At 43.8% G+C, this 27,241-nt stretch overlaps 2 protein-coding genes across 5 annotated transcripts in view; one reads left to right on the top strand and one right to left on the bottom strand.

Annotated features, from left to right (window-relative positions):
• The window catches only part of ADPGK (ADP dependent glucokinase), a 34,615-nt gene extending 9,968 nt beyond the window's left edge, over positions 1–24,647 (top strand). Inside the window, exons 2-6 of one of the 4 annotated variants that reach the window (XM_066278072.1) lie at positions 730–792; positions 9,531–9,651; positions 13,993–14,189; positions 14,771–14,869; positions 22,588–24,647. In XM_066278072.1, the coding sequence (XP_066134169.1) occupies positions 14,067–14,189; positions 14,771–14,869; positions 22,588–23,166 (801 nt within the window). In that variant the 5' untranslated portion in view covers positions 730–792; positions 9,531–9,651; positions 13,993–14,066 and the 3' untranslated portion in view covers positions 23,167–24,647. The remainder of the gene's footprint in view (positions 1–729; positions 793–9,530; positions 9,652–13,992; positions 14,190–14,770; positions 14,870–22,587) is intronic. The other 3 variants (XM_066278069.1, XM_066278070.1, XM_066278073.1) reach the window with 3 other exon arrangements.
• BBS4 (Bardet-Biedl syndrome 4) overlaps positions 1–27,241 on the bottom strand; it is a 948,798-nt gene that overhangs the window by 855,372 nt on the left and 66,185 nt on the right. The window lies entirely within an intron of this gene.

The raw sequence follows: 27,241 nt of genomic DNA, 5'->3' as shown, positions 1-27,241 counted from the left end.
ACAGGCTGTAGTGGGGGTTTGATCACAGTGTAAGGTAGCAAGGGCTCCATAATCCTGGCTGTGGGGGTTGTGGAGGCTGGGACGGCAATGGTGAAGAGGGAACAGAAGGCAGAAGAGGTGATACTACAACTGACTTAAGTGCTCAGGGGTTCACCAATACAGGAGAAGGGCAGGTGTCTTCAAACCACAAGCCTGTGCTAAAAGCATAGAGAGGAAGACAGATGGGAGAGCTGCAGGATGACATGGGAGGGAAAGGCGGGAGAGAGGCTGGAGAGGAGAGCAGGGACAGATACAGAAAAGCCTGTGGGCCTCACTCAGGAGTTGGTTTTTTTAGTTCATTACAGTTTATTGGATGGCTTTCAGGAGAACAGTGGCATAATCACAGGCCCATTTTAGAAGGATTACAGTGTAGAAGACAAGATCTGTGCACACTTTTCCTGTTTCCTTTATCTATCTGGCTGCCCAGAAGCTCAAGGCCAATCTGACCAATAGTTAGATTGTAATAATTTCCATGACTACCATTTTTGTTTTCTTCACCTTTCCTTGTAACTCATAGTCTATTAATCTATGGGTTTAATGTTTTATTAACCTCATCTGTGTGTCCTTGAAAAGTCACCTCAAATTTTTTTTGGAAAAAAGTGGACTAAATTACATAAATGAAAAAATTATTAAGCTTGGGTAACATAGTTGTGCTAAAATACTGTTTAATAACCTTGAACTATCTTACAGCACTATGTAGGAGGAAATGCAGCTTTAATTGGACAGAAATTTGCAGCCAACTCAGAATTAAAGGTAGGTCAAATTCCCAGATTAAAACATGTTCTTTCACTAATTTTATAATTTTAGGAGCAATTTTATAATTCAGGAGCAATGAATGTTCCTGATTCAGTGTAAGGATCACTTACTATGGGCCAGACCCGGGGCCAATATAATAATAGTAGGAGCGTGGTAGCAGTTAATGCTTCCTGAGTGCTTACCTCAGTGGTTCTCAAAGTGTGTGCCAGGGCACACTGGTGCGCCCTAGAAGATTTCCAGGTGCATCCTATGGTATTCCAGAGAAATAGGTGCCTGTTGGGGACCAAAAAACCAACAGGGTTTTTGGAGTTTAGATTTTGGGGGGACAGAGGTGTGGAGAATTGGCTGTAAGCTGGCAGTCTGCCCAACCCCCCATACTTCACTTGCCTGATTAGGTTGCAAAAGGCTGTTAAGCTGTGGTGCTGGATTGCTTACATTACCCCCCATGTTCCCCAGAAAGACTGGAGGCAAGTTTCTTCTATCCTTTGTTTGGTGTAAAGTTAAGATGATATGTATGGTGGGGGTTTTCTGCACTCAACACAATTAAGAGTAAAACAAGAGGAATTCTTCAATGTATTGATGAGGAAATGAGAGTTTGCTTTTCAAATATATGCCCAAACATTGAAGAAATCTCTAGGACATATCAGGCTCATGTTTTTCATAAACACAAGAATGAATGCCTGGCCAGGCGGTGGCGCAGTGGGTGAAAGCGTCGGACTGGGATGCGGAGGACCCAGGTTCAAGACCCCGAGGTCGCCAGCTTGTGCGCGGGCTCATCTGGTTTGAGCAAAAAGTTCACCAGCTTGGACCCAAGGTCGCTGGCTTGAGCAAAGGGTTACTCGATCTGTTGAGGGCCTGCGGTCGAGGCACATATGAGAAAGCAATCAATGAACAACTAAGGTGTTGCAACGCACAACGAAAAACTAATGATTGATGCTTCTCATCTCTCCGTTCCTGTCTGTCCCTGTCTAACCCTCTCTCTGACTCACTCTCTCTCTCTTTCTCTCTCTCTCTCACTCTCTCTCTTTCTCTCTCGTCAAAAAATAAATAAATAAATAAATAAATAAATAATAAAAAGAATGAAAAAACACATTCACACCAGGACCTGCCGGATTTACTAAATCTTACTAATAATGTATCTATATATAAAAAGATAGCCTGACCAGGCAGGCGGTGGCTCAGTGGATAGAGCATCGGACTGGGATGTGGAAGACCCAGGTTTGAGACCCAAAGGTCAGCTTGAGTGCGGGTTCATCTAGTTTGAGCAAGGCTCACCAGCTCGAGACCAAGGTTGCTGGCTCAAGCAAGGGGTCACTCGGTCTGCTGTAGCCCCACGGTCAAGGCACATATGAGAAATCAATCAATGAACAACTAAGGAGCCGCAACAAAGAATTGATGTTTCTCCTCTCTCTCTCCCTTCCTGTCGGTCTGTCCCTATCTGTCTCTGCCACAAAAAAGAAAAAACTTTTTTTGTTGTTTTTTTAAATTTTTGACCCCTCTTTTATACAAATTCTAAAGAGCATAACTCAAAAAAATGTAACATAAAAATGTTTTTTAATGTCAGAATAAATTTAATTTTGTAGTATTTATTTCATTTAGTTACCATAAAAGCACGCTTGGACTTTATATTTTTTTCTTTAATATTTGACTTATTATAACATATTTCTCAGAAATTTGTATATAGTGCGCCTACAATTATTTGTAGGATTTTAAATATGCTCTGACTTCAAAAAGTTTGAGAACCACTGGCTTACCTTGTGCCCGACATTGTCTTTGCCTCATATTGTCCTCACTGATTTACATAGATTATATCATTCTTGCAACAACTTCTAAGGCTTGTTGATACTGTTGTTGGTATTGTTATTATCTTTCCACATGAAACGAGGCATAGAACAGCACAGCTAATAAGAAATGGGACTGTTCTAACCTAGGACCCTGGAGTACTGTGCTGTATAATGGGTAAGAGCATGTGGGCCCAGGAGTCACTGCCCGAGACAGGATCGCACAGTGAGGAGACGAACCTCATTGGCTGTGATGGTGAGCCCTAGACCCAGAGTGTTGAAAATGAAGTCCACCAGATGGAGGTCAGTAGGGGTGTGTCTTCCAGTCTTCAACCACTAGGTTAGTAGAGTTCAAAGTACTGCTATTGAGACTAACATCTGAGTGAGAAGGTTATTTTGCTATGAGTGGTATAGGTCTGAGGGGGAAGGCCAGCAAGGAAGTTATTGTTTTTGCCCAGCTGTGAAATGTTTAAGCTTTGGATAGAGCGTCCAGAAGAGGAGAAACTCGTCTCTCTGAGCCTGCATTTTATGGAATGACCTGGTGCTAGACCATACTTGAGGACAAACAAGATAGATTTAACAAAGATGATTTTGGAGTAAACAGTCTTGATAAGTATAGAGTAGATGTGGTTACTGATGATAGAGAAAAGGAACCATAAACAGTTTGGGGAAACCTACAAATAGACTTGTGGGTCGGGTGGAGATCAGAAGCCCAGAGATGGGCCTTGTATTATCAGTACAGTCAGCAGTTTGAGGGGGAAATGTGTTTGGAACCACACTGCACAGTGGGAGAGGGGTGTGCTTATTTGTGGAGTGCACGTTAAAGTGTGAACAGTCACACTTTAAAAGGAATTAAAGTTCTCATGAAGTGTTAGGGCAAAAGATACAGATTATTTTGCAGTTATTATCTTTCTAGATAGTAATGAACTCCCAAGTAGAAAAGACTAGAAATTCCAGGGCAACCTTCAGAAATACTACCAGTTAGTACCTAGAAGAGATAGATGATCAACCATCAGTTCATTAGGGAGCGCCTGCACCCTTCCCATCAGGACCCTGGATGTTTGGTCATCCTCCTGACACAGAGAAGTCCTCTGGGAGGACAGCACCCCGGAAGTCCTGGGTCAGCCAAGACAGACCTTTCAGTACTGACCTCCCCTGAGACACTGGGCCTGGAACCAGTCTCATTGGAAAGCATACTGGTAAAGCAACTTTGGCCTTGATAAAAGAGGAAAGAAAGGAGATATCTGTCACACAGTCCTCACAACAATCTGATGAAATAAGGTATCACCCTTTTATAGATGAAAGATGAGGTTCGGGGAAGCTAAGTAATGTGCCCAGCATCACCTAACCAGGAAATGATCGAGCCAAGATTCAAGGTGAGGCCTTGTCAGGACCTCACCACTCTACACTGCCCTCAGATTCAGTTTAACCACAGTGCAATTATCTGAGAACTGCCAGGGGTTAAGAAGTAGGTAGTTTTCAAAGGTAGTAATAATAACTGATAACTTACATAGGTCTTACTGTATACCAAGCACTCTTTCAAGTGTTATATAAGTACATGCGTGTGTGTGTGTGTGTGTACTCATTTAATCTTCAGAATACCCTATAAGGGAAGTTATATTATCCCCATTTTGTATATAGGGGAAAATGAGGCATGGAAAAGTTAAAACTCTTCTAGATCACATACTTAAGAGAGATGGAGCTAGGATTTGAACCCAAGCAATCTAGCTCCAGGGTCCATACTTTTAATGGCTGTGCTATATATTGTATTTCAGAAACAGACCCTGGAAAATATAGCAAAGGCAGAATTAATGGAAGGGTGGAAGAGAAGCCAGATTGTACAGGGGAGAATTCCTTTAGGGAATGTTAAAATTCTGTTTTAAGTTCTTGTGTCAATTTCTAAGAGGGATATTGGTCCGTATTTTTCTTCTATGACTGGTTTTGGTAACAGGGTAATACTGACCTTAGGATGAGTTGGGAAGTACACTGCTCACAAAAATTAGACGATTGGCGGAAGGTGCAGCTACTCCAGTACTTTCTTTTTTTTTTTTTTTTTTTTTTTTAAATTTTTTCTTTATTTTTTATTTATTCATTTTAGACAAGAGAGGGAGAGACAGAGAGAGAGAAGGGGGGAGGAGCTGGAAGCATCAACTCCCATATGTGCCTTGACCAGGCAAGCCCAGGGTTTCGAACCGGCAACCTCAACATTTCCAGGTCGACGCTCTATCCACTGCGCCACCACAGGTCAGGCTCTACTCCAGTACTTTCAACCTTGTGTATAGTGCCTTTTCACCAATGAGATAAGTTTGTTTTGCATCTCATTTACATAATCAAACAACTTTCTTTGACTTGTCGTTTATTTTTCTAATGTTCTTGTTTAATAAAAAAAATCAAAAAAAAATTTTTATGCTTCATATTCATTTGGAAATATCCCCTAATTTTTGTAAGCATTTATTTCAATTTTTTTTAAAGAGTTCGTATAGAATTGAAATTATAACGTAAAAGTAAAGCCTCTTTAGACCTAGGGTTTTTGATGTGAGGTTTTTAATAACTTAATAGGTATACAGAAATTCAGATTTTCTTTCTTGAGTTGAGTTTCAGTAGTTTGATTTTTTTTTTGTTTTTTTGTGACAGAGAGAGTCAGAGAGAGGGACAGACAGACAGGAAGGGAGAGAGATGAGAAGCATCAACTCTTTGTTGCGACACCTTAGTTGTTCGTTGATTGCTTTCTCATATGTGCCTTGACTGGGGTGCTACAGCAGACCAAGTAACCCCTTGCTCAAGGCAGTGACCTTGGGCTCAAGCTAGTGAGCCTTGCTCAAATCAGATGAGCCTGTGCTCAAGCGGGTGACCTCAGGGTCTTGAACCTGGGTCTTCTGTGTTCCAGTCCAACGCTCTATCCACTGCGCCACTGCCTGGTCAGGCGTTTCAGTAGTTTTATCCTTCAAGGAATTTGTCCATTTTATCTGTGTTGTTAAACTTACTGACTACAATTATATAATCATAATATTCTCTTATCCTTTAATGATCTTTAGACTGTGAAGTTATCACTCATTTCTGATATGTAAATTGTTTGTTTTTTTTCTTGATCTGTTTGGCTAGAAGTTTATCAGTTTTATTGATCTTATAAATAATGAGCTTTTGGTTTTATTGATTTTTTCTGTTTTTCTTTTTTCTATTTTATTGGTTTCTGTTTACTTTTAATTTAATTTGGTCTTTTTCTAGTTTCTTAAAGTATAAGCTGAGGTCGTTGATTTGAGCCCTTTCTTGTTTTCTGATAAAGGTTGTTTAGCGATAAATTTCTCTGTAAGAACCATTTTAAGCTAGATCCTACAGGTTTTAACACATTGTTTTTATTTTCATTTTGTTCATTTCAAACGCTTTCTGATTTCCCTTTGATTTCTGAAATGGGCTCTTTAATAGCCCATACATGGACTACTTAGAAGTGCATTATTTAGTTTCTAGATATTTGGGGTTGGGGGCATTCCAGATATCTTTGTTACTGATTTCTATTTTAATTCAGTTGTGGTCAAAATATGCTTCTCTGATTCCTGTTAAATTTAATGAGGCTCTTTTATGGCCCATAATATGGTTTATCTTGGTGAGTTCCACATGCACTTAAGTAAAGCATATATGTTCTGCAGTTGATGGGTGGAGTGTTCATTGTAGATCATGTTGGTTGATAGCGTTAGTCTAGCCTTCTATAGTCTTACTGATTTTCTGTCTATTTGATTTATTATTATTGAGAAAGAGCCTGACCTCTTTCTTCTTTCCTCCCTCTCCCTGAAATCAATAAATTTTTTTTTGAAAAAAAATTATTTAGAGAGGGGTATTGACATCTTCAGCAATAATTGTGGACTTACCTATTTCTTTTGCAGTTCTGTAACTTTTTTTTCTTGCATTTTTGTTTTGGGGTACATAACTGTTTAGGATTGTTACATCCCCTTCATGAACTAACCCCTTTATCATTACCAGGGAGAAAGAAAATCATTTTATAATATTCTTTGCTTTGAAATCTGTTTTGATTAAAATAGCCATTCCAGCTTTCTTTTGATTAGTGTTAGAGTATCTTTTTTCATCCTTCTGCTTTAACCCGTTTGTGTCTTTATATTTAAAACAAATTTCTAGTGGGCAGCATATAATTGAGGCCTCCTTTCTAATTCACCTTGACATTCTCTGTTGTTTAATTGAAGAGTTTAGACCACTCACATTTAATGTGATGTTGCTATATCAGGTTAGGTTTAAATCTCACGTCTTGCTACTTGTTTTCTATTTGTCCAACCTCTTTATCTTACCCTTTTCTTCTTTTTCTGCGTTCTTTTGGGTTATTTCTATGATTTCATATTATCTTCTCTGGCTTATTAGCTGTAACTGTTTTGTTTTGTTTTGACAGAGACAGAGAGTCAGAGAGAGGAACAGTTAAGGATAGGACAGACAAGAAGGGAGAGAGATGAGAAGCTTCATTTCTTCATTGTGGCTCCTTAGTTATTCATTGATTGCTTTCTCATATGTGCCTTGACCAGGGGGGCTACAGCAGAGCGAGTGACCCCTTGCTCAAGCCAGCAACCTTTGGGCTCAAGCTGGTGAGCCTGTGCTCAAGCCAGCAACCTTGGGGTTTCCAACCTGTGTCCTCCATGTCCCAGTCCGATGCTCTATCTACTGTGCCACCACCTAGTCAGGCTGGGTTTTTTTTTCAAGTGGTTGCTTTAGGGTACATTAGCTTATCACAGTCTAATTTCAGGTGCTATTAGGATACTACCATGTAGAATGTAAGAACTTTATAATAGTGTTCTTATATTCTCCCCTCTTCCATTTCTCCCTTCTGGTATTTATACTATTATTGCTATATAGTCTACCTTTACATATATTACGAACCTCACAGTATGTTGTAAGTATTTTTTTAAGCAGTTAGTTGTCTTTTAAAGAGGTTTAAATAAGCGATGTTACTTATCCAGGTATTACTACGTATCTAGCATCATTTCTGGTGCTCTTCATTCCTTTGTTTAGAGCTATATTTCCACCCAGTGTCTTTTCCTTCTTCCTGAAGGATTTCCTTTCACACTTCTTGTTTGCTTGTCTGTTGGTGGTGAATTCTTTTAGAATTGTATATCTGGAAACTTTTGGCTATAGCATCTGTAGGGCTTACTTAGTTCTTTCCTGTTTCTTAGGGATTACTGTCCTTTGTTGCCCAGTGTTCAAATGATTTGAAAACCATTGTTTCATATATTTTATCTGCTTTCCCTTGTTATTATTTCAGGCAGGAGGGTAAACTGGCTTGTGATCTCATTATGGAAGCTGAAGTTCTAACCAAAAATTAGAAAAATAAAATGTTAGGGGCAAGACTTTTCAGAACTGGCAAATAATGGACAGGCGTCAAGACAGAAAGGGCAAGAGGGTTGGTCAGGGGAGAAGTGAGCTTACCCAGAAGCCGGCACTCCTCATACATGGAAGTGCCTTTGTAGAAACAAGCAGTTAGCTAGTGAGTAAAAGTGCCCTGAGGCTTCTAGGTGGGGCATATTAAATTTGAAATGGTGCTTTTGTCTCTCTTTTTAATTTCTGTTTTAACAGAAACAGAATCAGAGAGAGGGACAAATAGGGACAGACAGACAGAGACATGAGAAGCGTCAGTTCTTTGTTGCATCTCCTTAGTTGTTCATTGATTGTGTTCTCATATGTGCCTTGACGGGCAGGAGGGGGCTACAGCAGAGCAAGTGACCCCTTGCTCAAGATAGCAACCTTGGGCTCAAGCCAGTGACCTTGGGCTTTAAGCCAGCAACCTTTGGGCTCCAGCCAGTGACCATGGGGTCATGTCTATGATCCCATGATCAAACTAGCGACCCCACGCTCAAGCCAATGGCCTCGGTGTCTGGAACCTGGGTCCTACACATCCCAGTCTGACGCTCTATACACTGCGCCACTGCCTGGTCAGGCTCTTTTTAATTCTTATATTTGGAAGGTTATCCTCTTCACATAACAGCTAAGTATAGTAAGGAGCCTGGTCTCACAATTCAAATCACCTGGTTGTATAGGGTATTGTGATCTTTGAGGATGGTTCTTAAGATTTTACTTATTGATGTTAGAGGGCTGGGAGGAATGGGAAGCACCATTACGTAGTTGCTTCTCATATGTGCCTTGACCAGGCAGGCCCAGAGTCGAACCAGTGACTGCAGCATTCTAGGTCAACGCTCTATCCATTGCACCACCACAGGCCAGGCAAGGATTTTTTTTTCTGTCCTATGTGTGTCTGCCCCTCACAAGATGTGAATGTGAGTAAAGGAAGAGAGAGCAGGGCAGGGCATGTCTTTGGCTGCCACACAGCAAACACCACAGACCAGGCGGCTTACACAATGACAGTTTATTTTCTCACAGTTCTGGAGGCTAGACAGTCCAAAATCAAGGTTCCAGCAGGTTCGGTTTCTGCTGAGGGCACTCTTCCTGGTTGCAGACAGCTGCCTGTTTGCTGTGACCTCATAGGGCCTTCTTCAGTGTGTGTGGTGGAGAAAGAGACCTCTCTCCACAAGGTTGCCAGTACTGCTGGATTGCACCTTACCCATATGACCTCATTTAGCTGTAATTACCTCTTAGGAGCTTTGTCTCCATATACCATCTTATCACATTGGTGATTAGACTTGTAACACAAATTATGGGGACACAGACATTCAGTCCCCAACAGGGAATACGGATACAGCAGCTGCATATGTGCCTAACATGAGTGATCGGGGTCCTTTGTTAGCCTCTCCTTTCTGGGCACATTGTGGCCACATGCTCCAGAGGCCTCCACCCTGATAGTAGCCCTTGACCGCATACCTCCACACCAGAAGTTTTCAAAATTAGATTGAGATTTCAGTATTCTCTTAAAATGAAAAGAAGTGGTCTAGATGTACCTTTTCAGTTACTGTACAGATTCCATGGGGAAAGGGACAGGTCTGATAGACTTCTATTTCTTGTCTGCAGGTTCTTCTTTGTGGTCCAGTTGGTCCGAAACTGCATGAGCTTCTTGATGACAATGTATTTGTTCCACCTGAGTCACTGCAGGAAGTAGATGAGTTCCACCTCATTTTAGAGTATCAAGCAGGTAAGGGAAATGAGTGAGCCTTGGTGGCAGACTTGTCAGGGGACTGTGTATTGCTAGATTGAGAAGTGCCTCTGCTGGAAATGTATCTGTATAGTAGGATTCTTTTCTCATCTTATCAGAGGTTTCTGTGCTGGCACTGACCGTTGTCTAAAGGGGGAGTGCTGGAGCATCACCGCAGTGAAGAGAATGCCCAGGTCTACAAGCAGAACTATCTGAACCTGAGAGGAATTAGGCTGTAGGAAAGCAGGAACCTTGAATAAAAATGAAAATGCATTAAACATACACCTTAGTAATAAAGTAAAACTTTATTACTAAGAGAGAGAGAAGGACAGCTAACATTTGCTCAGCTCTGTGCTGGATTCTGCCCTAGGCCTCTCTGGCCAGCTATTCTGGCAAGCTTCCTTTGAAGCATTTTGCTCTCCCTTGGATGTGCAATGGAAGCGTTTTATATTTAACAGCACTTACTATATTTCCCATTAGCTAACGCTTCAGTGTTTATCACTCCAAACCCCCATCCTGCCCTCCCCAGTAGATTTTATGTTACAGACTGCAGATCTGATTTCTGAAAGAATCCTAAATATCAGAACATAATTCTGTTAATTCGATTCTTTGTATTTACTGTGGTATCTTGCCTCTGCTCAAAAGTCAGCCTCTTGAATTTCTGATTCAACCATTAATTTAAGTTAAATACTCAAGCATCGAAACAGACTAATTGGTACCTTAAAGCTGTACTTGCCTCACAGGCTCAGTGAACTGCTTCCAAGTCAAACACTTATGAGAACTGCACCTATAAGAGTAATTAACTCCAGTGTAGGATGTGAAATACAGTGCTTGGAAACTGTGCCCCCTCCTACAAAGAAGGAATTGTTTCTTGTTTCTGATTCTCTCTGGAGTGTTTACAAAAATCAGTCTGAAAGTTAGGAAGGGCAGGGTCTGAGAATGAGGGACAGAATGTCCGAGTTGGCAGTTCCCATTTGATAATATACAAGTTTTGAGTGTCTCTCAGTTTTAGTTTCCCAGATGGAAATCAGAGCCGCAGCTCCTGCTGCCTAAAGGCTGTAATACGAGTGGAGAGGCTGGAGCTGAATAACAGTGAGCTGCCAGAGGGAGAGACAGGGACAAGACTGGTGACCGAAAGGTCTGGGACAGCTTCAGCTGTGCCTTGGATGTACCGCAGCTACTGCCAGTCCACGTCCTTCTCCTGTTTGTTCCCATAGGCGCTCGTGTCACGGACCTGGGGCCATTCTGGTTCCTGGTTTCTGCCGTTTTCCCTGGAGATGGCAGAGTGGGCAGACTGGACTCCTCACCAGGCCTGCAGCTGTAGTTGGCATGCATGCCTGTGTGTTGTTCAGAGGCCAGCACAGCTGGTCGGGACAGGAGAGCATTTCCATACTTGGGCTTGAAAGCTTCACGCTTTAGTGTTTCTTTTCTTAGCCATATTTTCTTAAAGCAGTGACCTTTTATTCAACTTTATGTGAAGTCACATATTTATCAGCCCCTGGAAGGAACCTAGTTTGGCAGCAGCCATAGGACCTGTACAGAAACCTATCCCTTTCTTCCTGCTCTCCTGCCAGAGTCCCCAGAGAAGCTGATTTTCAGGCTTAGGGCTGGGAGTCTAGTTGAGTCGTTCCATAGGTTTTGCTGATTCAGTAGCTGAAGGGCAGGACAATAAATTGAGAGGAGTCACTTAAATAAATCCAAAGCTTTGTGAGAAAAAAGGGGCATTGATTAGGTCCGTCACTTTGCCTCAGGCCGCTCTGTCATCCTGTGTCTTGTGGGACCAGCCAGTGAGGTGGTCCCTCATCCTCACCTTGAGGAAGCCTGTTTGTTTAGTCTCCTGCTTTTTTCCTGAAGGAATTGGTTTACTCTGCATGCTATATGGACTTTCCTTGGTTAAGCTAGGCAGTACTTCGTCACATCTCTTCACTCTGTAAGGGCCCATCCAGGTTTCACCCTGTAGACAGTACTGATGTCATGTACTTTCCCCCTGTACAGTCTCATTAGTTGGGGAAACGTCGGACTCGTAGTTCATACTCGTGTTTGTTGTAGTGGGTGTTGCAGTCACAGTCTGTTCTTATCCATGAGCTTGCTGTCCATTCACATGGCAGAGTGCCAATTATAGTGGGAAGCAGTGGGAATGCGATGCTAATGGAAGACAATGCTCTGCCCTCTGCTCACCATCCCCTGGGGGAACGGACTCCTGAACAAGTGACTGCAGCGTCATAGCCAAGTCCTATAGCTGGGTTGGGTCCTGAGAGTGGCCGAGGGAAGGAAGTGGTTGGGTCCTGAGAGTGGCCGAGTTGGAAGTGGCCCCACAGGGAGATTTTTGGGTCCGACTTTCAGACAAAGCAGAGCTGGAATGCTCCACTTGGCTCTGTGGCCCACAGTTCGGTATTTTCTTGTGATATGAGCCAGGAGCTAAGAAAGGAATATAGTTTTAACAGTTATATCCATTGCATTGGGGTTTAGTAAATAGATACAGTCTTTTTTTTCTGCTTTCATAGATTTTTATATAAATGGCCCACATACAAAATGCTTTTCAAGGGAATGGATTCAAGAAAGCTGAACTCAAAGCTAAAGAAGGATGGGTTCTCTGAGCATTGACACTCGCCCTAGAGTAATCCTGCGCCCACATGCACCCATGCACTCCCCACAGGCCCCTGGAGAGGAGGACAGGGTTGCTGACTGCAGCTAGCAGCTCACCTACAGGACAATGAGAGCCTTGCCATGGGTTGTCTGCCTCAGGAGAAATGTGGGTTTCAGCAGGGTTCGGTGTGCAGACTCATTTCATAAGTGGGACAAATCCTTCAGTGGAGGGAGGGCCTAGTAAGCCTGGATTGTAAGTCCAACCCTACAGTGTCGTGCTGAGGTGCCCTGCGTGGGTGTGGCCTCATTTCAGAATTGCCCTAAGTGGTTGCAGAGTCTAGGCAGCCCTTGGCTTAGTTTCAAGTTCTCTGCCTTGTGTTTGCGGATAAGGTGAGCTCTGTGTTGTGAAGTTCTGATTGCAAAGTATCGCAAGGAAGCTGGGAGAAGCCTCTCTGCCTTCCCTGCTTCAGGGCTCGCAGCAGCTCCCCTTACGCTCTCACGTCCTTGGCCGCTGTGGGGCCATGTAACTGTATGTCACGGACTCCAGCAGTGGGGCCTGCCACCTGCATATTTAAAGCTAGGTTCCCTGGCTTTCTGACACATGGCCAATACTGAGAGCCACTCCTATAGATGAACATGGACTCCAGCTCCTCTCTCACCAGGAGACCTGCCCAGGGATGGGTCTGCCTCCCTCTGATGGGGTCAGATTAGCAAGTGCTGAGTGGCACACAGTGCCAGGGCTGTGACAGATGCTGAGGGAACCAGACACACTGTAGTTTCCCTTTAAAGAGCTGGCTGTCTGGGACCATGTGGCACAAATGGGTGAAAAGTTAAGTAATGATACAGTTTTGACGGCTAGTTCAAAAGAGTAGAAGAGAGAACTCAAAGCAAAATGATTATCACAGACCATGGACAGGGAAATCTCTGGATGCTTGAAGGACTGAAAATGTGCCTCAGGCTGGAGCCATTCAGGAAGGAAGTCACATTTGAACTTGGTCTGCAACAGTCATTCTTCCACATCAGTGTACTTAGAGGGTGTTAAAGCAGCCATGCTCCTACCTTCTGGACCAAGTGCCTGGAAACCCTGCTGGATAGCAGGGGTGGAGGGCGGTCAGCTTGTCTCTTGGAATTTCAGCCTCCATGGGTCCCAACTAAGTAAAAGGTGCTTAGGGCAGCACAGTAAGGTGGGAGCAGGGAAAGGCAGCCTGCTGTGTGCAGGGACATGCGTGGTGTGCTCTCTGCTGGGTTGGAAGTCATGCTGTTGCTCTGGAACTGAGCAAGATCACACTTCCTGTATCTGAGAAGCTCAGTGAACAGCAGGGCTTTTCTGGGACTCGGGAGCTTGCTGTGCCCCATCTGACAAAGGCATATGTATAGCACCCATACGTCCTTGGCCGCTGTGGGGCCACGTAACTGTATGTCACGGACTGCAGCAGTGGGTCCTGCCACCTGCATATTTAAAGCTAGGTTCCCTGGCATTCTGACACATGGCCAATACTGAGAGCCACTCCTATAGATGAACTGTGTGTCTGTGTTTTTCTTGGGCTGGGGTTTGGGTGTTTGGTTTGTTTCATACTAACCACTGTCTTCCTGGATGCAGCACCGTGCCCCCTCACATATCTGTAGCAAGGGTGCACTCATCTAGAAACCAGCTTGCCTAGAGTAAAGGCTCCAGTGCGGCCCCTGCCAACCCCCACAGCTGGAGACTTAAAGCTTCCTCCTTTTTTCCCCATTGTGTTGACTGGGCTTTTCTAGGGGAGGAGTGGGGCCATTTAAAAGCTCCTCATGCCAACCGATTCATCTTCTCTCACGACCTCTCCAATGGGGCCATGAATATGCTGGAGGTGTTTGTGTCTAGCCTGGAAGAGTTTCAGCCAGACCTGGTGGTCCTCTCTGGATTGCACATGATGGAGGGACAAAGCAAGGAGCTCCAGAGGAAGAGACTCTTGGAGGTAATGGCACTGTTAGATTGCATGGGTCTCAGCCAGTATGTGTGCCTCCTGCGGCCTCAGCAGCTCATGCTGCCTTCCCCTAGCCCTGCTCCCTGGGATATACATGGCAGCTGCCTCTGAGCCAGCCCTTGTTCCAGTGGGGCAGCTCACAGTGTTCTAGACACAGCAGCAGCTTGAGAAGGACGGGTCAGAATATCTCCTGCCTGAGCCTCTGTGTCCCATGCTAGACTCGTGCTGAAAGCTGTAGTGTTGTCATTGTGTCCTCTGTGATATTTGTGTTATCTCGCTTCCCATCAGCTGTGCTGCAGAGTCATTGAAGCCCCTCAGTTTAGTCCCCAGGAATAGGCTGACTACATGAACGTCTTGAGCAGTCCTTGTGCTCTAAGTTTGTAACCCAGCGCCTCTACAGAGCCTGGCTATCCCTGTGGAGAAAAGCATCCCTCCGCCACAGAGGCCTTGGAAACCTCTATGGCTTTCACGATGAGAAAAGGCAGTGACAATACACGTTGCCTCTCAGGACCTGATCTTTTCTTCCTCTTGCCTGACTGCTCTCTAATGGCAGTGCTGTCCTCTTTTTGCAGGTTGTGACCTCCATTTCTGACATCCCCGTTGGTATTCCAATTCACCTTGAGCTGGCCAGTATGACCAACAGGGAGCTCATGAGTGCCATTGTGCATCAGGTAACCCATGTGGGCGGCACGCGGGGCTCTCTGGCCCTGACTCGGGGTCTTGCAGAGATGTGCCTTTGTCCAGCGGGACCAGCTATTTGGGCTTAGGGGACAGTTCTCTGAAGTGTGGCCGTCACGTCACTCTGATCTGGGTCCTTGGAGATCTAGTTACTGTTTGGGAACAGGCTCCCCTCCTGGGTTAGAAACACGGCAGTGTATGTGGTGGGTGAGCAGTCTATAGTAGAACTCAGAGAAGCAGAAAGCCCAGTTCAGCTGCTTTCAGCTGAATGTCAAGAAGCTCAGAGAAGGGAAACTGAGGGAGCCTGACTCCCTTACACCAGCACCGTGAGTTCACCTCCTGGGACAGCAGTAGCAAGTGGGTACATTTGAGAGGGGAATGCCTCGGAATGTAGAATTAGGGACCTCAGTTAGAGTGCTGGCTTTGCTCCCCGCTAGCTTTGGGACCTTTGGCAAGTTAGTTAACCTTTCATTTTATTATTTTTTAACCTTTTAATGGGTAATATATTCATATGGTTGAAAACCCAAACACTATTAAGAGGTATACAGTGAGGTCATCCTCCCTCTTTCCCACCACCTGTACCCACTGTTAGTAACCTCTGTAGTTTCATCTGTAACCCTTCAGTGTTACTGTGTACATACATGCAAATATGGGAATGTGTCCTTATTTTTCCATCCAAAAAGCTCGCCTAGCATACTGAATACAGTTCTGTGCTCTTTTTTATTAAATGGATGTTATTTTTTGTTTTTTCTGTTTTCTTTTTTTAATTTTTATGAGTTTATTTGAGTTACACTGATGGCGTATGCTAGGGAGTGAGATCTTAAAAGCTCCTAAGTGGATTTTGGAGATCATTTTTCTGTTGTCACTTGGAGAACATCCTCAGTCTGTCCACAGCCACGTGGTTATAGGACTGTGGGCACCTCAGTTACTGAGCTGCATCTTCTTGACAGGCGTTTCTGTGCAGGGCTGCAGCCAGTCACTCTGTACAGGATTTGGCCCCTGAGCAAGTACATATATGTGATAAATTCTCAGAAGGAAAAGTGCCTGGATTAGAGCAGAAACAGCGCTTGATATTGCCAGATTGCCCTCTGTGAGAATTATACCAATTTACTTCCAGTAGAATCCATTCCAATGGCTTAGTATTTCCTCATATCCTGCGAGCAGAATGTAATTAAAAATGTGCATTGTTACCAATCTGACAGGTGAAAAATGATATTTTAGAATAGTTTTTAAATACACTTTTTTTTTTTCTTTTTTTTCTTTTTTAATTTTTTTTTTTTTTACAGAGACAGAGAGTGAGTCAGAGAGAGGGATAGACAGGGACAGACAGACAGGAACGGAGAGAGATGAGAAGCATCAATCATCAGTTTTTCATTGCACGTTGCAACACCTTAGTTGTTCATCAACTGCCCTCTCATATGTGCCCTGACCGCGGGCCTTCAGCAGACCGAGCAACCCCTTGCTGGAGCCAGCGACCTTGGGTTCAAGTTGGGGTCTCGAACCTGGGTCTTCCGCATCCCAGTCCAACGCTCTACCTACTGCGCCACCGCCTGGTCAGGCTAAATAAACTTTTTAGGGCACTTTTAGGTTCACAGCAAAATGAGCAGGATGTTGAACGTTCTCACGTGTCCTGTCCCACACCAAGCCAGTTTCCCCACTGTCCACACTGCTGCGCCATAACAGGTACTTCCAGCAGTCGTGACCCTGCACGGACACGTCACCACCACCCAAATTCCATGGTTGACTTTATTCATGCTTGGTGGTTTTAAGAGTCGTTTTTCTTTGCATTTCCTCTTTTGACGTTCTCTTCACTTTTTAAAAGGCAAGCCATTATTTTATTTTCTGTGTAACTGTCTACTTAACTTCTCCTCAGTCCCCATAAAATGGAGGCAGTCCCCAGCCTCCCTCTAGGGTTACAGTAAGAATCGAGTGAAATAAAAATATTAGCACAGAACATGCAGTAAATGCAAGTGCTATTACATAAGCAAAGGTACAGGCAATTGATTTTTAAGTATATATAAATACATGTACACACATATATCCCCCTACCAGTACCTACGTACCTGTATACATACAGGGGCTCATCTCACTTGCGCTAACATTCACTTTATACGCTCTTCTCTGTTTCTAAATAGGAAAATATTAAGTAAGAAAAATAGTGAGGTAGACATAGTGGTTCCCTTCAAAATAGAAAACAAGCTCAAGGGAGAGTTCTAGTCAAATGACGGCCTATATAAATGTGGTACTTGGAACCTCCCACAACCACATCAGAATTACAGCTGAACTACAAAACAACCATCATTCACAATGCCTGAAATCTAGCTAAACAGAAGTCCTGTAACTAAGTCTGTAAAGCAGCAGCCACGTGGAGGCTCTGAATGGGCTGGCCCCACACTCATGTGTAGCAGTTAAAAATCAGGAGGGAGCCTGACCAGGCGGTGGCGCAGTGAATAGAGCGTTGGACTGGTATGCCGAGGACTCAGGTTCGAGACCCCGAGGTCGCCAGCTTGAGCGTGGGCTCATCTGGCTTGAGCAAAAAGCTCACCAGCTTGGACCCAAGGTCACTGGCTCGAGCAAGGGGTTACTCAATCTGCTGAAGGCCCACGGTCAAGGCACATATGAGAAAGCAATCAATGAACAACTAAGGTATCGCAATGCGCAACGAAAAACTAATGATTGATACTTCTCTCCGTTCCTGTCTGTCCCTGTCTATCCCTCTCTCTGACTCTGTCTGTAAAAAAAAAAATAAATTAGGAGGGATAGCTCAGCTGTGGAGGTTTCCCCTAAGGCGTGAGAGGTCCCAGCTACACATCAGAACCCCAGCACAGGGTTCTAGTGCCAGAAAGAGAAGTCCCCACAACTTCTGGCTGTGAAAACCGGTGAAGATTGAGGCCAAGGGACGTGGAGGACTGCTGGAGTCTTATAAGTTCCTTTTAAAGGGCCCACATGCTGATTTATTTGGCGCACTTGGAGCTTCAGCAGCTCAGAAGACACCAGGGACATACAAGGAGGAACTTCATTGCCCATCAAGGGCTAAAGGGGCAGATCTCTCCCAGACAGAAGTGTTGGCATAGGCCATTGTTCTTTTGATGAACCCTCCCCCATAGAGCAGTCAGGGAGGCAGACACCATATCTGAGTATCTGTTAACTTGGCTAACACTGGTAGTCCAACCTTGGTGATTTCTTGAACCCTACCCCACCCAACTTTCAGCTCCTCCAAAGCCTTTTTCAGTAACTTTTCCAAACAAACTTTTCTCTCTTGGCTCATGCTTCAGACATACCTAAAATCTCTTAAACAAGCAACATTTGGCCTGTGCGTACCCCATACCTTTTGCTAAGTGGCCACAGATCTAGCACTAGTGGCAGCCCTCCTCAGCAGCTTGGCTGCAACCTTGGCACTTGGAAGCCCACTACAAGTAAGCCATCTGGAAATCACTGTATAGCTCCTGCCAGATGGCCCTGGGCAGGGCCCAGGTGGTGACTGACCTTACAACTCACAAAAGGCCCCAGAACCAGTACACTAGGTGGACAGTCCCAGACCACACTAGATTACACCCCAACCATCTCCACGAATGACATACTCAAGATACAGACGTGGCAGAAACCAAAGCCCCAGTAAATTGAGTCCTGCTCCAGCAGCTTCTCTACTGTAATTGTAACAGGTCCTCTGCACCAATCAACCTGGGGGTCAGTCCCTCCCAGTCACATGCCAACAGCAATCAAGACTCAACTACAACAGGACAGTGCACACAGCCCACTTGTGGCACACCTGAAGTGCCTGGCTTATTTGACCACAGAGGCTGTGCCACTGGACCCTGTAAAACACCTACTACACAAGGCCACTCTACCAAGTCTGAGACACAGCAGCTCTACCTAATATAGAGCAGCCAAAATAAGGAGATAACCAACTGGGTCCCAAATGAAAGAACAGTAGAAATGTCTAGAAAAAGAACTAACTATAATGGAGGCAAGTAAATCTGCCAGATACGGAGTTCAAAACAGTGGTTATAAGGGTGGTCAAGGTACTTAGAACTTCAACAGCATAAAAAAGGACATGGAAACCATAAAAAAAAAAAAACAGAAATGAAGGATTCACTAATTGCAGTGAAGAACAATTTACAGGGAGGGAATCAACAGTGTAGTAGATGAAGCCAAGAATCAAATCAGTGATTTTGGAATGTACAGAATCAGAAAATACCCAATCAGAATATCAAAAAGAAAAAGTTTTAAAATGAGGATAATTTAAGGGTGCTCTGGGACAACATCAAGTGTACCAACATTTGCATCATAAGGGTGCCTGAAGGAGAAGAGAGAGGGCAAGGGATTGAAAACCTATTTGAAGAAATAATCAAGAAAAACTTCCCTAATTTGGCAAAGGAAAGATACACAAGCTCAGGAAGTGCAGAGTCCCAAACAAGATGAACCTAGAGAGGCCCATACCAAGACAGATAGGGACAGACAGACAGAAGGAAGAGAGATGAGAAGCATCAATTTGTTGTGGCTCCTTAGTTGTTCATTGACTGCTTTCTCATATGTGCCTTGACCTGGGGGCTAGAGCAGACTGAGTGACCCCTTGCTCGAGCCAGAGACCTTGGGATCACGTCTATGATCCCACACTCAAGCCAGCGACCTCAGGGTTTGAAACCTAGGTCTTCTGCCTCCTGGTCCAGCGCTCTGTCCATTGTGCCACTGCCTGGTTGGTCATGCGAGAGACAATCTTAAAAGCAGCAAGAGAAAAGTGTTAGTTACCTACAAGGGAATTCCCACAAGACTGTCAGTTGCGATCTCTACAGAAAGTTTGCAGACCAGAATGGACTGGCAAGAAATACTCAAAGTTGTGAAAAGCAAGGACCTACAACCAAGATTGTTCTACCTGGCAAAACTATCATTTAGAATCAGACAGATAAAGAGCTTCCCATATAAGAAAAAGCTAGAGTTCCTCACCACCAAACAAGTATTACAAGAAGTGTTAGCTTTCTTTAAGCCTGACCAGGTGGTGGCGCAGTGGATAGAGCGTCGGACTGGGATGCGAAGGACCCAGGTTCGAGACCCTGAGGTTGCCAGCTTGAGTGCGGGCTCATCTGGTTTGAGCAAAGCTCACCAGCTTGGACCCAAGGTCGCTGGCTCGAGCAAGGGGTCACTCAGTTTGCTGTAGCTGCCCAGTCAAGGCACATATGAGAGATCAATGAACAAGTAAGGAGCCACAACGAAGAATTGATGTTTCTCATCTCTCTCTGTTCCTGTCTGTCTGTCCCTATCTGTCCCTCTCTATAACTCTCTGTCTCTGCCACACACACACAAAAAGTTTTCTTTAAGAAGAAAGAGGTCCTAGCCAGCTGGCTCAGTGGATAGAGCGTCAGCCTGGCATGCAGACATCCTGGGTTCAATCCTAGTCAGGGCACACATGAGAAGTGTCCACCTGCTTCTCTTCCCCTTCCTCTCTCCTTTCTCTCTCTCTTTACCTCTTGTAGCCAGTGGCTCAGTTAGTTTTAAAGTCAGTAGCATCAGCCCTGGGCACTGACAATAGCTCAGTTTATTTGAGCATCAGCCCCAGACAGGGTTGCCAGGTGGAATCCCAGTTGGGGCACATGTGGAATTCTGTCTCACTATCTCCTCTCTCACTTAAGAAGAAGAAAGAAAAATTTTAAAGGATGAGTAAGAGGGCAAAAAATTCGTATCTATCAACAATTACTTTAAATGCAAGTAGATTAAATGCTCTGATTAAAAGGCATACAGTTACTGCCTGGCCTGTGGTGGCACAGTAGATATAGCTTCAACCAGGTGGCTGGTTCAAAACCCTGGGCTTGCCTGGTTGAGGCACATGCAACAGGCAAGCAATGAACAACTAAAGTGAGGAGACCATGAGTTGATACTTCTCGCTCTTACCCGCCCCTCCCCTGCAAAATCAATAAATAGTCTTAAAAAATAAAGACCTACAGCAGGGGTCCCCAAACTACGGCCCACGGGCCACATGCAGCCCCCTGAGGCCATTTATCTGGCCCCCACCGCACTTCCGGAAGGGGCACCTCTTTCATTGGTGGTCAGTGAGAGGAGCATAGTTCCCATTGAAACACTGGTCAATTTGTTGATTTAAATTTACTAGCTCTTTATTTTAAATATTGTATTTGTTCCCTTTTTGTTTTTTTACTTTAAAATAAGATGTGCAGTGTGCATAGGGATTTGTTCATAGTTTTTTTTATAGTCCGGCCCTCCAACGGTCTGAGGGACAGTGAACTGGCCCCCTGTGTAAAAAGTTTGGGGACCCCTGACCTACAGTTACTAAATAGATACACATCATTTAAGATCAAAAGACACACAGACTAAAAGTGAGGAGATGGAAGACATTTCATGACAATGGAAACAAAAAAGCTGAGGAAGCAATACTTGAATCAGATGAAATCGACTTTAAAACAAAGTCTATAGCAACACAAACAAGGACCCAGCAACCCTACTTGGTATTTATCCAAAAAAAAACCCCATAAAATACTAAATTGAAAAGATATATACATCCATATGTTTGCTGAAGCATTATTTACAATAACTAAGATATGGAAGCATTCCAAGTGTCCATCAATTGATAAGTGAATAAAGAAGTGGTACATATGCAATGCAGTATGATTCAGCCGTAAAAAAAGAAGGAAATTTTGCAATCTGCAACAACATGGATGGACATAGATGGTATTAGGCTAAGAGAAATAATAATTAGAACCTGACCTGTGGTGGTGCAGTGGATAAAGTGTCAACCTGGAACACTGAGGTTGCCAGTTTGAAACACTGGCCTTGCCTGGTTAAGGCACATATGGGAGTTGATGCTTTCTGCTCCTCCCCTCTTCTCCCTTTCTCTCTCTATAAAAATGAGTAAATAAAATCTAAAAAATAGACAAATGCCAGGTTATTTCAAACAAGCAGAACATGAGAGAAGGGTTGGGGAATAGGTGAAAAGGTGAAGGGATTCAGAAGTACAAATTGGTAGTTACAGAATAGTCATGGGATGCAAAGGACAACAAGGAATGTAATAATATTGTAATAACTGGTGTTGGATGGGTATGAGATTTATCAGGGTAATTACTTAGTAAGTTATATAATGTCTAATCACAGGATTGTATACCTGAAACTAATAATATTGTACATTAAAACAAAAAACAAGCTCAGCAGCTCTTGTGTGGTATCCTTCTGTAAATGTTATATATTACTAAGTCTTCCTCACCCATACCTGCCAAAATAGCTTAGCTCTAATGTGAAACTGTTCTTGTTCCTTGGTATTGTTATAAACAGAACCACTGTGATCTTGATTGTGTGTTGCTAGAGAATTCTGCATTTTACTGATATAATGCCTGCTGGCATTCAGGAACTGGAAGTCACATCCCATCTATGGTAAGAGTCCACTGTGTATGCAAAGCTAGGCACCATGGAAATAAATACAAAATATGCACACCTCTGCCCCTTGTCTTGTAATAGCATATAACAGTGGACTGGGTCTAAGACAGTGTTACTGGACCTTTCCAGTTGATCCTGAGTAATGAAGGTGGAGATGGTGTAATTGTGAAAACAAGGACCTGTAATCTGTCACTTCCCTACCACAGACCTCAAGGCAGGCAGTCTTTAAGGAAGAGATCATCCCACTTGCCCTCCCTGACTTTAGTAGTTGGCTGTGTCCTAAGACCCCTTTCTGATGTGAAACAGAAAGAGACCCTCACTTTGTTTTTGTTAGCAGGTCTTTCATGTGGTGACTTCCCTTGGGCTGAATGAACAAGAGCTGTTATTTCTTAGCCAATCGGCAGCTGGACCTCACTCTTCTCTCTCTTCTTGGAACGGTGTTCCTGATGTTGGCATGGTCAGTGACATCCTCTTTTGGATCTTGAAGGAATATGGGAAGAGTGAAGGCAGAGCCTCGGACCTCACCAGGATCCATTTCCACACGCTGGCCTACCACATCCTGGCAACTGTGGATGGACACTGGGCCAACCAGCTGGCAGCCGTGGCTGCAGGAGCTCGCGTGGCTGGGACACAGGCCTGTGCCACAGAAAGCATAGATACCAGCCGAGTGTCCCTGCGGGCACCGAACGACTTCCTGACTTCTCATTCGGAGGCAGGCTCCAGGATCCGATTCAGCCCTGACGAGCCAGTGGTCAGGTGGCACCGGGAGAGAGTGTCCTTCCACTTCACGCCTGTACTGGTGTGCAGAGATCCTGTTCGGACTGTTGGCCTTGGAGATGCCATTTCAGCCGAAGGCCTCTTCTATTCCGAAGTAACTCTCACAAGTAGAGAGGTTGTGGATAACTTTTCCTAAAGAAGAACGAGCCAATTTAAGAACTACAGGAATTACATGGTTTAGAAAATAGGATTGAAGTGTCAGAACAGTTTCTAGATTTAATTCAGACAGCCAAAGAAACAACAGCAGATTAAACTGTCGGATACATTCCAGCCTGTTAACAGTTACACAGAAACATTTCAGGTTTCAATCAAATTTACTACTGACACTGGGGTTTTGTTTTTTTATGTTGTTGTGTTCCTAAGTCCCCAGTTTATGCAGCATTGTCAGGTAATTGAGGCCAAACATCTTCCCTGGAGCACGCATGTGAGGCTGGAGAAAGCATCCCCCTCCTGCCCCTTCAGAAGTGCATGCTCTCTCCCCATGTCTCGTAAAGCCCAGTGCGAGCTTGTGTTCTCTGTCTGCTCAGTGCTCGTGGGCAGGGCAGTGGTTTCCATTTAGTGTTATAATGAAAATACTTAATGAGTACATCTTCTCAGCCTTCTGGTCTCAAATGTAAAGGCCACAAGTGAAAACAGGATCACTCTTTCTGTGCTGCTTATCTGCAGTGAGGTTGGAGCCCTGTGGGGCCATTGAGCAAATCAGGCTTTCTGCACAGGCCTAGAAGCCTGGCTGACCTGTGGGGTGACCATGTGAGCTGACAGGCTGTGCCTTCTGCCTCAGCTCCTGAGAGTGTAGCTGGCTGGGCAGAGGCTCTGGCTGGCCCGGCTACACTGCCCAGCACTGGGGTACTCTCTCCTATGGAAGACTGCTCCCATTCTGATCCTTAAGGAACTTGCCTTTATAACTGGAATATGCTTGTGTATGTAACTAATTGTGTGTTTACATTAACATCACATCCATTAAAGAGTTTGACCTCATAAGAGCCTCAGGATCATCAAGAAATTCGTCACATTATATATTTATTTTTTTATAAATCAAGAGGACTTCTATGTTCTTTTAAATATATTAAAAACAACTGCATTTCCAGAATCCTATTTGCAACTGATTTTGTTCCTACCACTACTCTGGAGCCAAATGCAACAGAAGTCCTTCCAGCCTTGTGAGTTGAACATTCCTCTGCTGTTGGGGTGCTTAATTGTTTCATCTTCCCATGACTGCCTGGGCAGTCCCTCAGAGCCTGAGCTACAACAGATACTTCTATGAGTAGTCAGTCACAGCAGTTTGAAAGTATGGTGAGCGTTCTCAGTCTGTTCAAAGAACATTATTGCTGTGGTTGCTGGTGGCAGAGTAGCTGTCTGACACCTGGCCCAGAGCAGCAACTCCTGGGGTCTCAGATTCGTGTCTCTGGTTCTTCATTTATGAACTTCTTTTCCTACTCTGGAAAAGAAGTAAATGCTTGATAACTCCTTCAAAGAAACAAGCCTAGAGAATTACGCAGCTTGAAATTCAAAACGTAGTTTCTTAAGGAAATATTTGGCTGCTACCTCATCAATATCTGCCTCCAAACTCAACTAAAAAAAATTTTTTTTTCCAGAGACAGGAGAGAGGGATAGATAGGGACAGACAGGAACAGAGAGAGATGAGAAGCATCAATCATTAGTTTTTTGTTGCGACACCTTAGTTGTTCATTGATTGCTTTCTCATATGTGCCTTGACCATGGGCCTTCAGCAGACCAAGTAACCCCTTGCTCAAGCCAGCGACCTTGGGTCCAAGCTGGTGAGCTTTGCTCAAACCAGATGAGTCCACACTCAAGCTGGCGACCTCAAGGTCTCGAACCTGGGTCCTCCGCATCCCAGTCCAACATTCTATCCACTGCACCACCGGCAGGTCAGGCTCAATTAAAAATAATTAAACACTGCCCTGGCCAGTTGGCTCAGTGATAGAGCATCAGCCTGGCATGTGGATGTCCTGGGTTCAATTCCCGGTCAAGACATAAAAGCACCCATGTGCTTCTCCACCCCTCTCCTTCTCACCTCTCTTTCTCCTCTTCCCCTCATGTAGCCATGGATCGATTAGAGCAAGTTGGCCCCAGATGCTGAGGATGGTTCCATGGCCTCCACCTCAGGTGCTAAAAAAAAAAATGGCTCGTTCCAACGGAGCAACAGAACAATACCCCAGGTGGGCAGAACATGGCACTTTGTGAGCTTGCCAGGTGGATCCAGGTCAGGGCACATGAGAGTCTCTCTGCCTCCCCTCCTCTCACTAAAAAATAAATAATAATAATAATTAAATACTAACCTTCTAGACTATTTTTATTAAGCAGGCTTAAGTGAGATTTCTATTTTCTCAAGAATAAATCAGCCTGACCAGGCGATGGCGCAGTAGATAGGAGCATCAGACTGGGATGCGGAGGACCTAGGTTCGAGACCCCGAGGTTGCCAGCTTGAGCGCAGGGTCATCTGGTTTGGGCAAAGCTCACCAGCTTGGACCCAACGTCTCTGGCTCGAGCAAGGGGTTACTCGGTCTGCTGAAGGCCCATGGTCAAGGCACATTTGAGAAAGCAATCAATGAACAACTAAGGTGTCACAACGAAAAACTGATGATTGATGCTTCTCACCTCTCTCCGTTCCTGTCTGTCCCTATCTATCCCTCTCTTTGACTCTCTCTGTCTCTGTAAAAAAATAATAATAAAAATAATTCAAAGAACTTTAAAAAAAAAAAGAATAAATCATCATTTCTGTTCTAAACCTGAGAATACTTTGAGAATTCTGAAATGTTCTCCACGTGACCTTTTTCTTAGTCATTCACTAGATTGTATCTACTCAGGGCCTGATATTAGTGTTTTATCAGCCAGTTCTCCTGTTTTTACTGGTAATGTCAGTAAGGACTAATCCAGGAAGTGCAGTCAGCACACACTGTAGAGCAGTGTTTTTCTAAAGATGGGTTTATTTTATTTTATTGTTTAGAGAGAGAGGAACATCAATCTGTTCCTGTATGTGCCCTGACTGGGTACTGAACCACAATATTTGCATACCAGGTTGATACTCTTAACCAACCAAGCTATCTGGCCAGGGTTCAAAAGATGGGTTTTGAACTTTTAACAGTTGCTAAATCAGTTTGTTATCACAAGAAGTATTGAAATATACCATACATAACAGGGTAATTATAATATTTTGCAGAACTTTATATATACCTGCTTGAGCACGTGTGTATAAATGTCCATCCTCTAGAGCAGATTATGTGGAAGTGAGTAAGAAAGATAAGGCTTTGGGCTCCTCAACCCTTCACTTTGAAGTATACTTTACAAGGTTTTCACATACTTGATATGAAGAAAAGTTTGAAAGTCCACTGGACTAGAAAAAATACCTGGTGAATAATGAACCTTCCTAAAAATGTCCTAACACTTGCATTCACTTGAAATTGATTAACACTGGGGAGGACTACACAAAAATCAGAGAAGAATTTAACCAAAAATCAGTAATATATATCATACAGATTCAGTTTGCATTTTATTCTGTACCAAGTTTGAGTGGGCACAGATAATTATTCATCAGTAGAAATCCAAATTCAGTGCAGGGTTTTGAGATGGCAAGTATTGTATGACATTGGACCAGTTTGCCTTCCTGAGCCTCACTGTCCTCATCTGTAGTTAGTGCTAGTAGGCATTTAATTTTTACCCCCTCTCCACTTTTTGTTATTGGTGTCATAATTTTTAGATCTTTGTGTTTTGTGTTTCCTAATTACTTATGGTAGTTTGGGTTGAGATTGATACTTTTCACCTTGGTGGTAGCTTTTTAAATGTATGACTTGCTGTATTTATTAAATATTTGGCTTTACTTGAGATGCTTTTCTTTTTCATATTTATATTTCTGGCTATAGCCTTTCCCTTTCTGCTTAGCATTTCTCCTAAAGCTAGTTTTATGATGGTGAAGTTTCTTAGTTTTTGCTTCTCTGGGAAATTCTCTCTCCTTCAATTCTGAATGATAACTTTGCCAGGTAAATTCTTTTTTCTTTCAGCACTTTAAAAATGTCCTGTCACTTGCTTCTGGCTTGCAGAGTTACTGTTAAGAAATCAGTTGATAACCTTCTGGAGTTTTCTTTGTATGTAACTAGTTGTTTTCCTTTGCTACATTCAAAATTGTCTCTTTAACTTTTCCCCTTTTAATACCAGTGTGTCTTGGTGTGGGTCTCTTTGAGTTCATCTTGTTT

This window comes from Saccopteryx bilineata, chromosome 4, assembly GCF_036850765.1.
Source record: "Saccopteryx bilineata isolate mSacBil1 chromosome 4, mSacBil1_pri_phased_curated, whole genome shotgun sequence".
NCBI lineage: Eukaryota > Metazoa > Chordata > Mammalia > Chiroptera > Emballonuridae > Saccopteryx > Saccopteryx bilineata.
The sequence above is the reverse complement of the archived record's forward strand: the minus strand, read 5'-3'. Positions and strand labels throughout refer to the sequence as shown.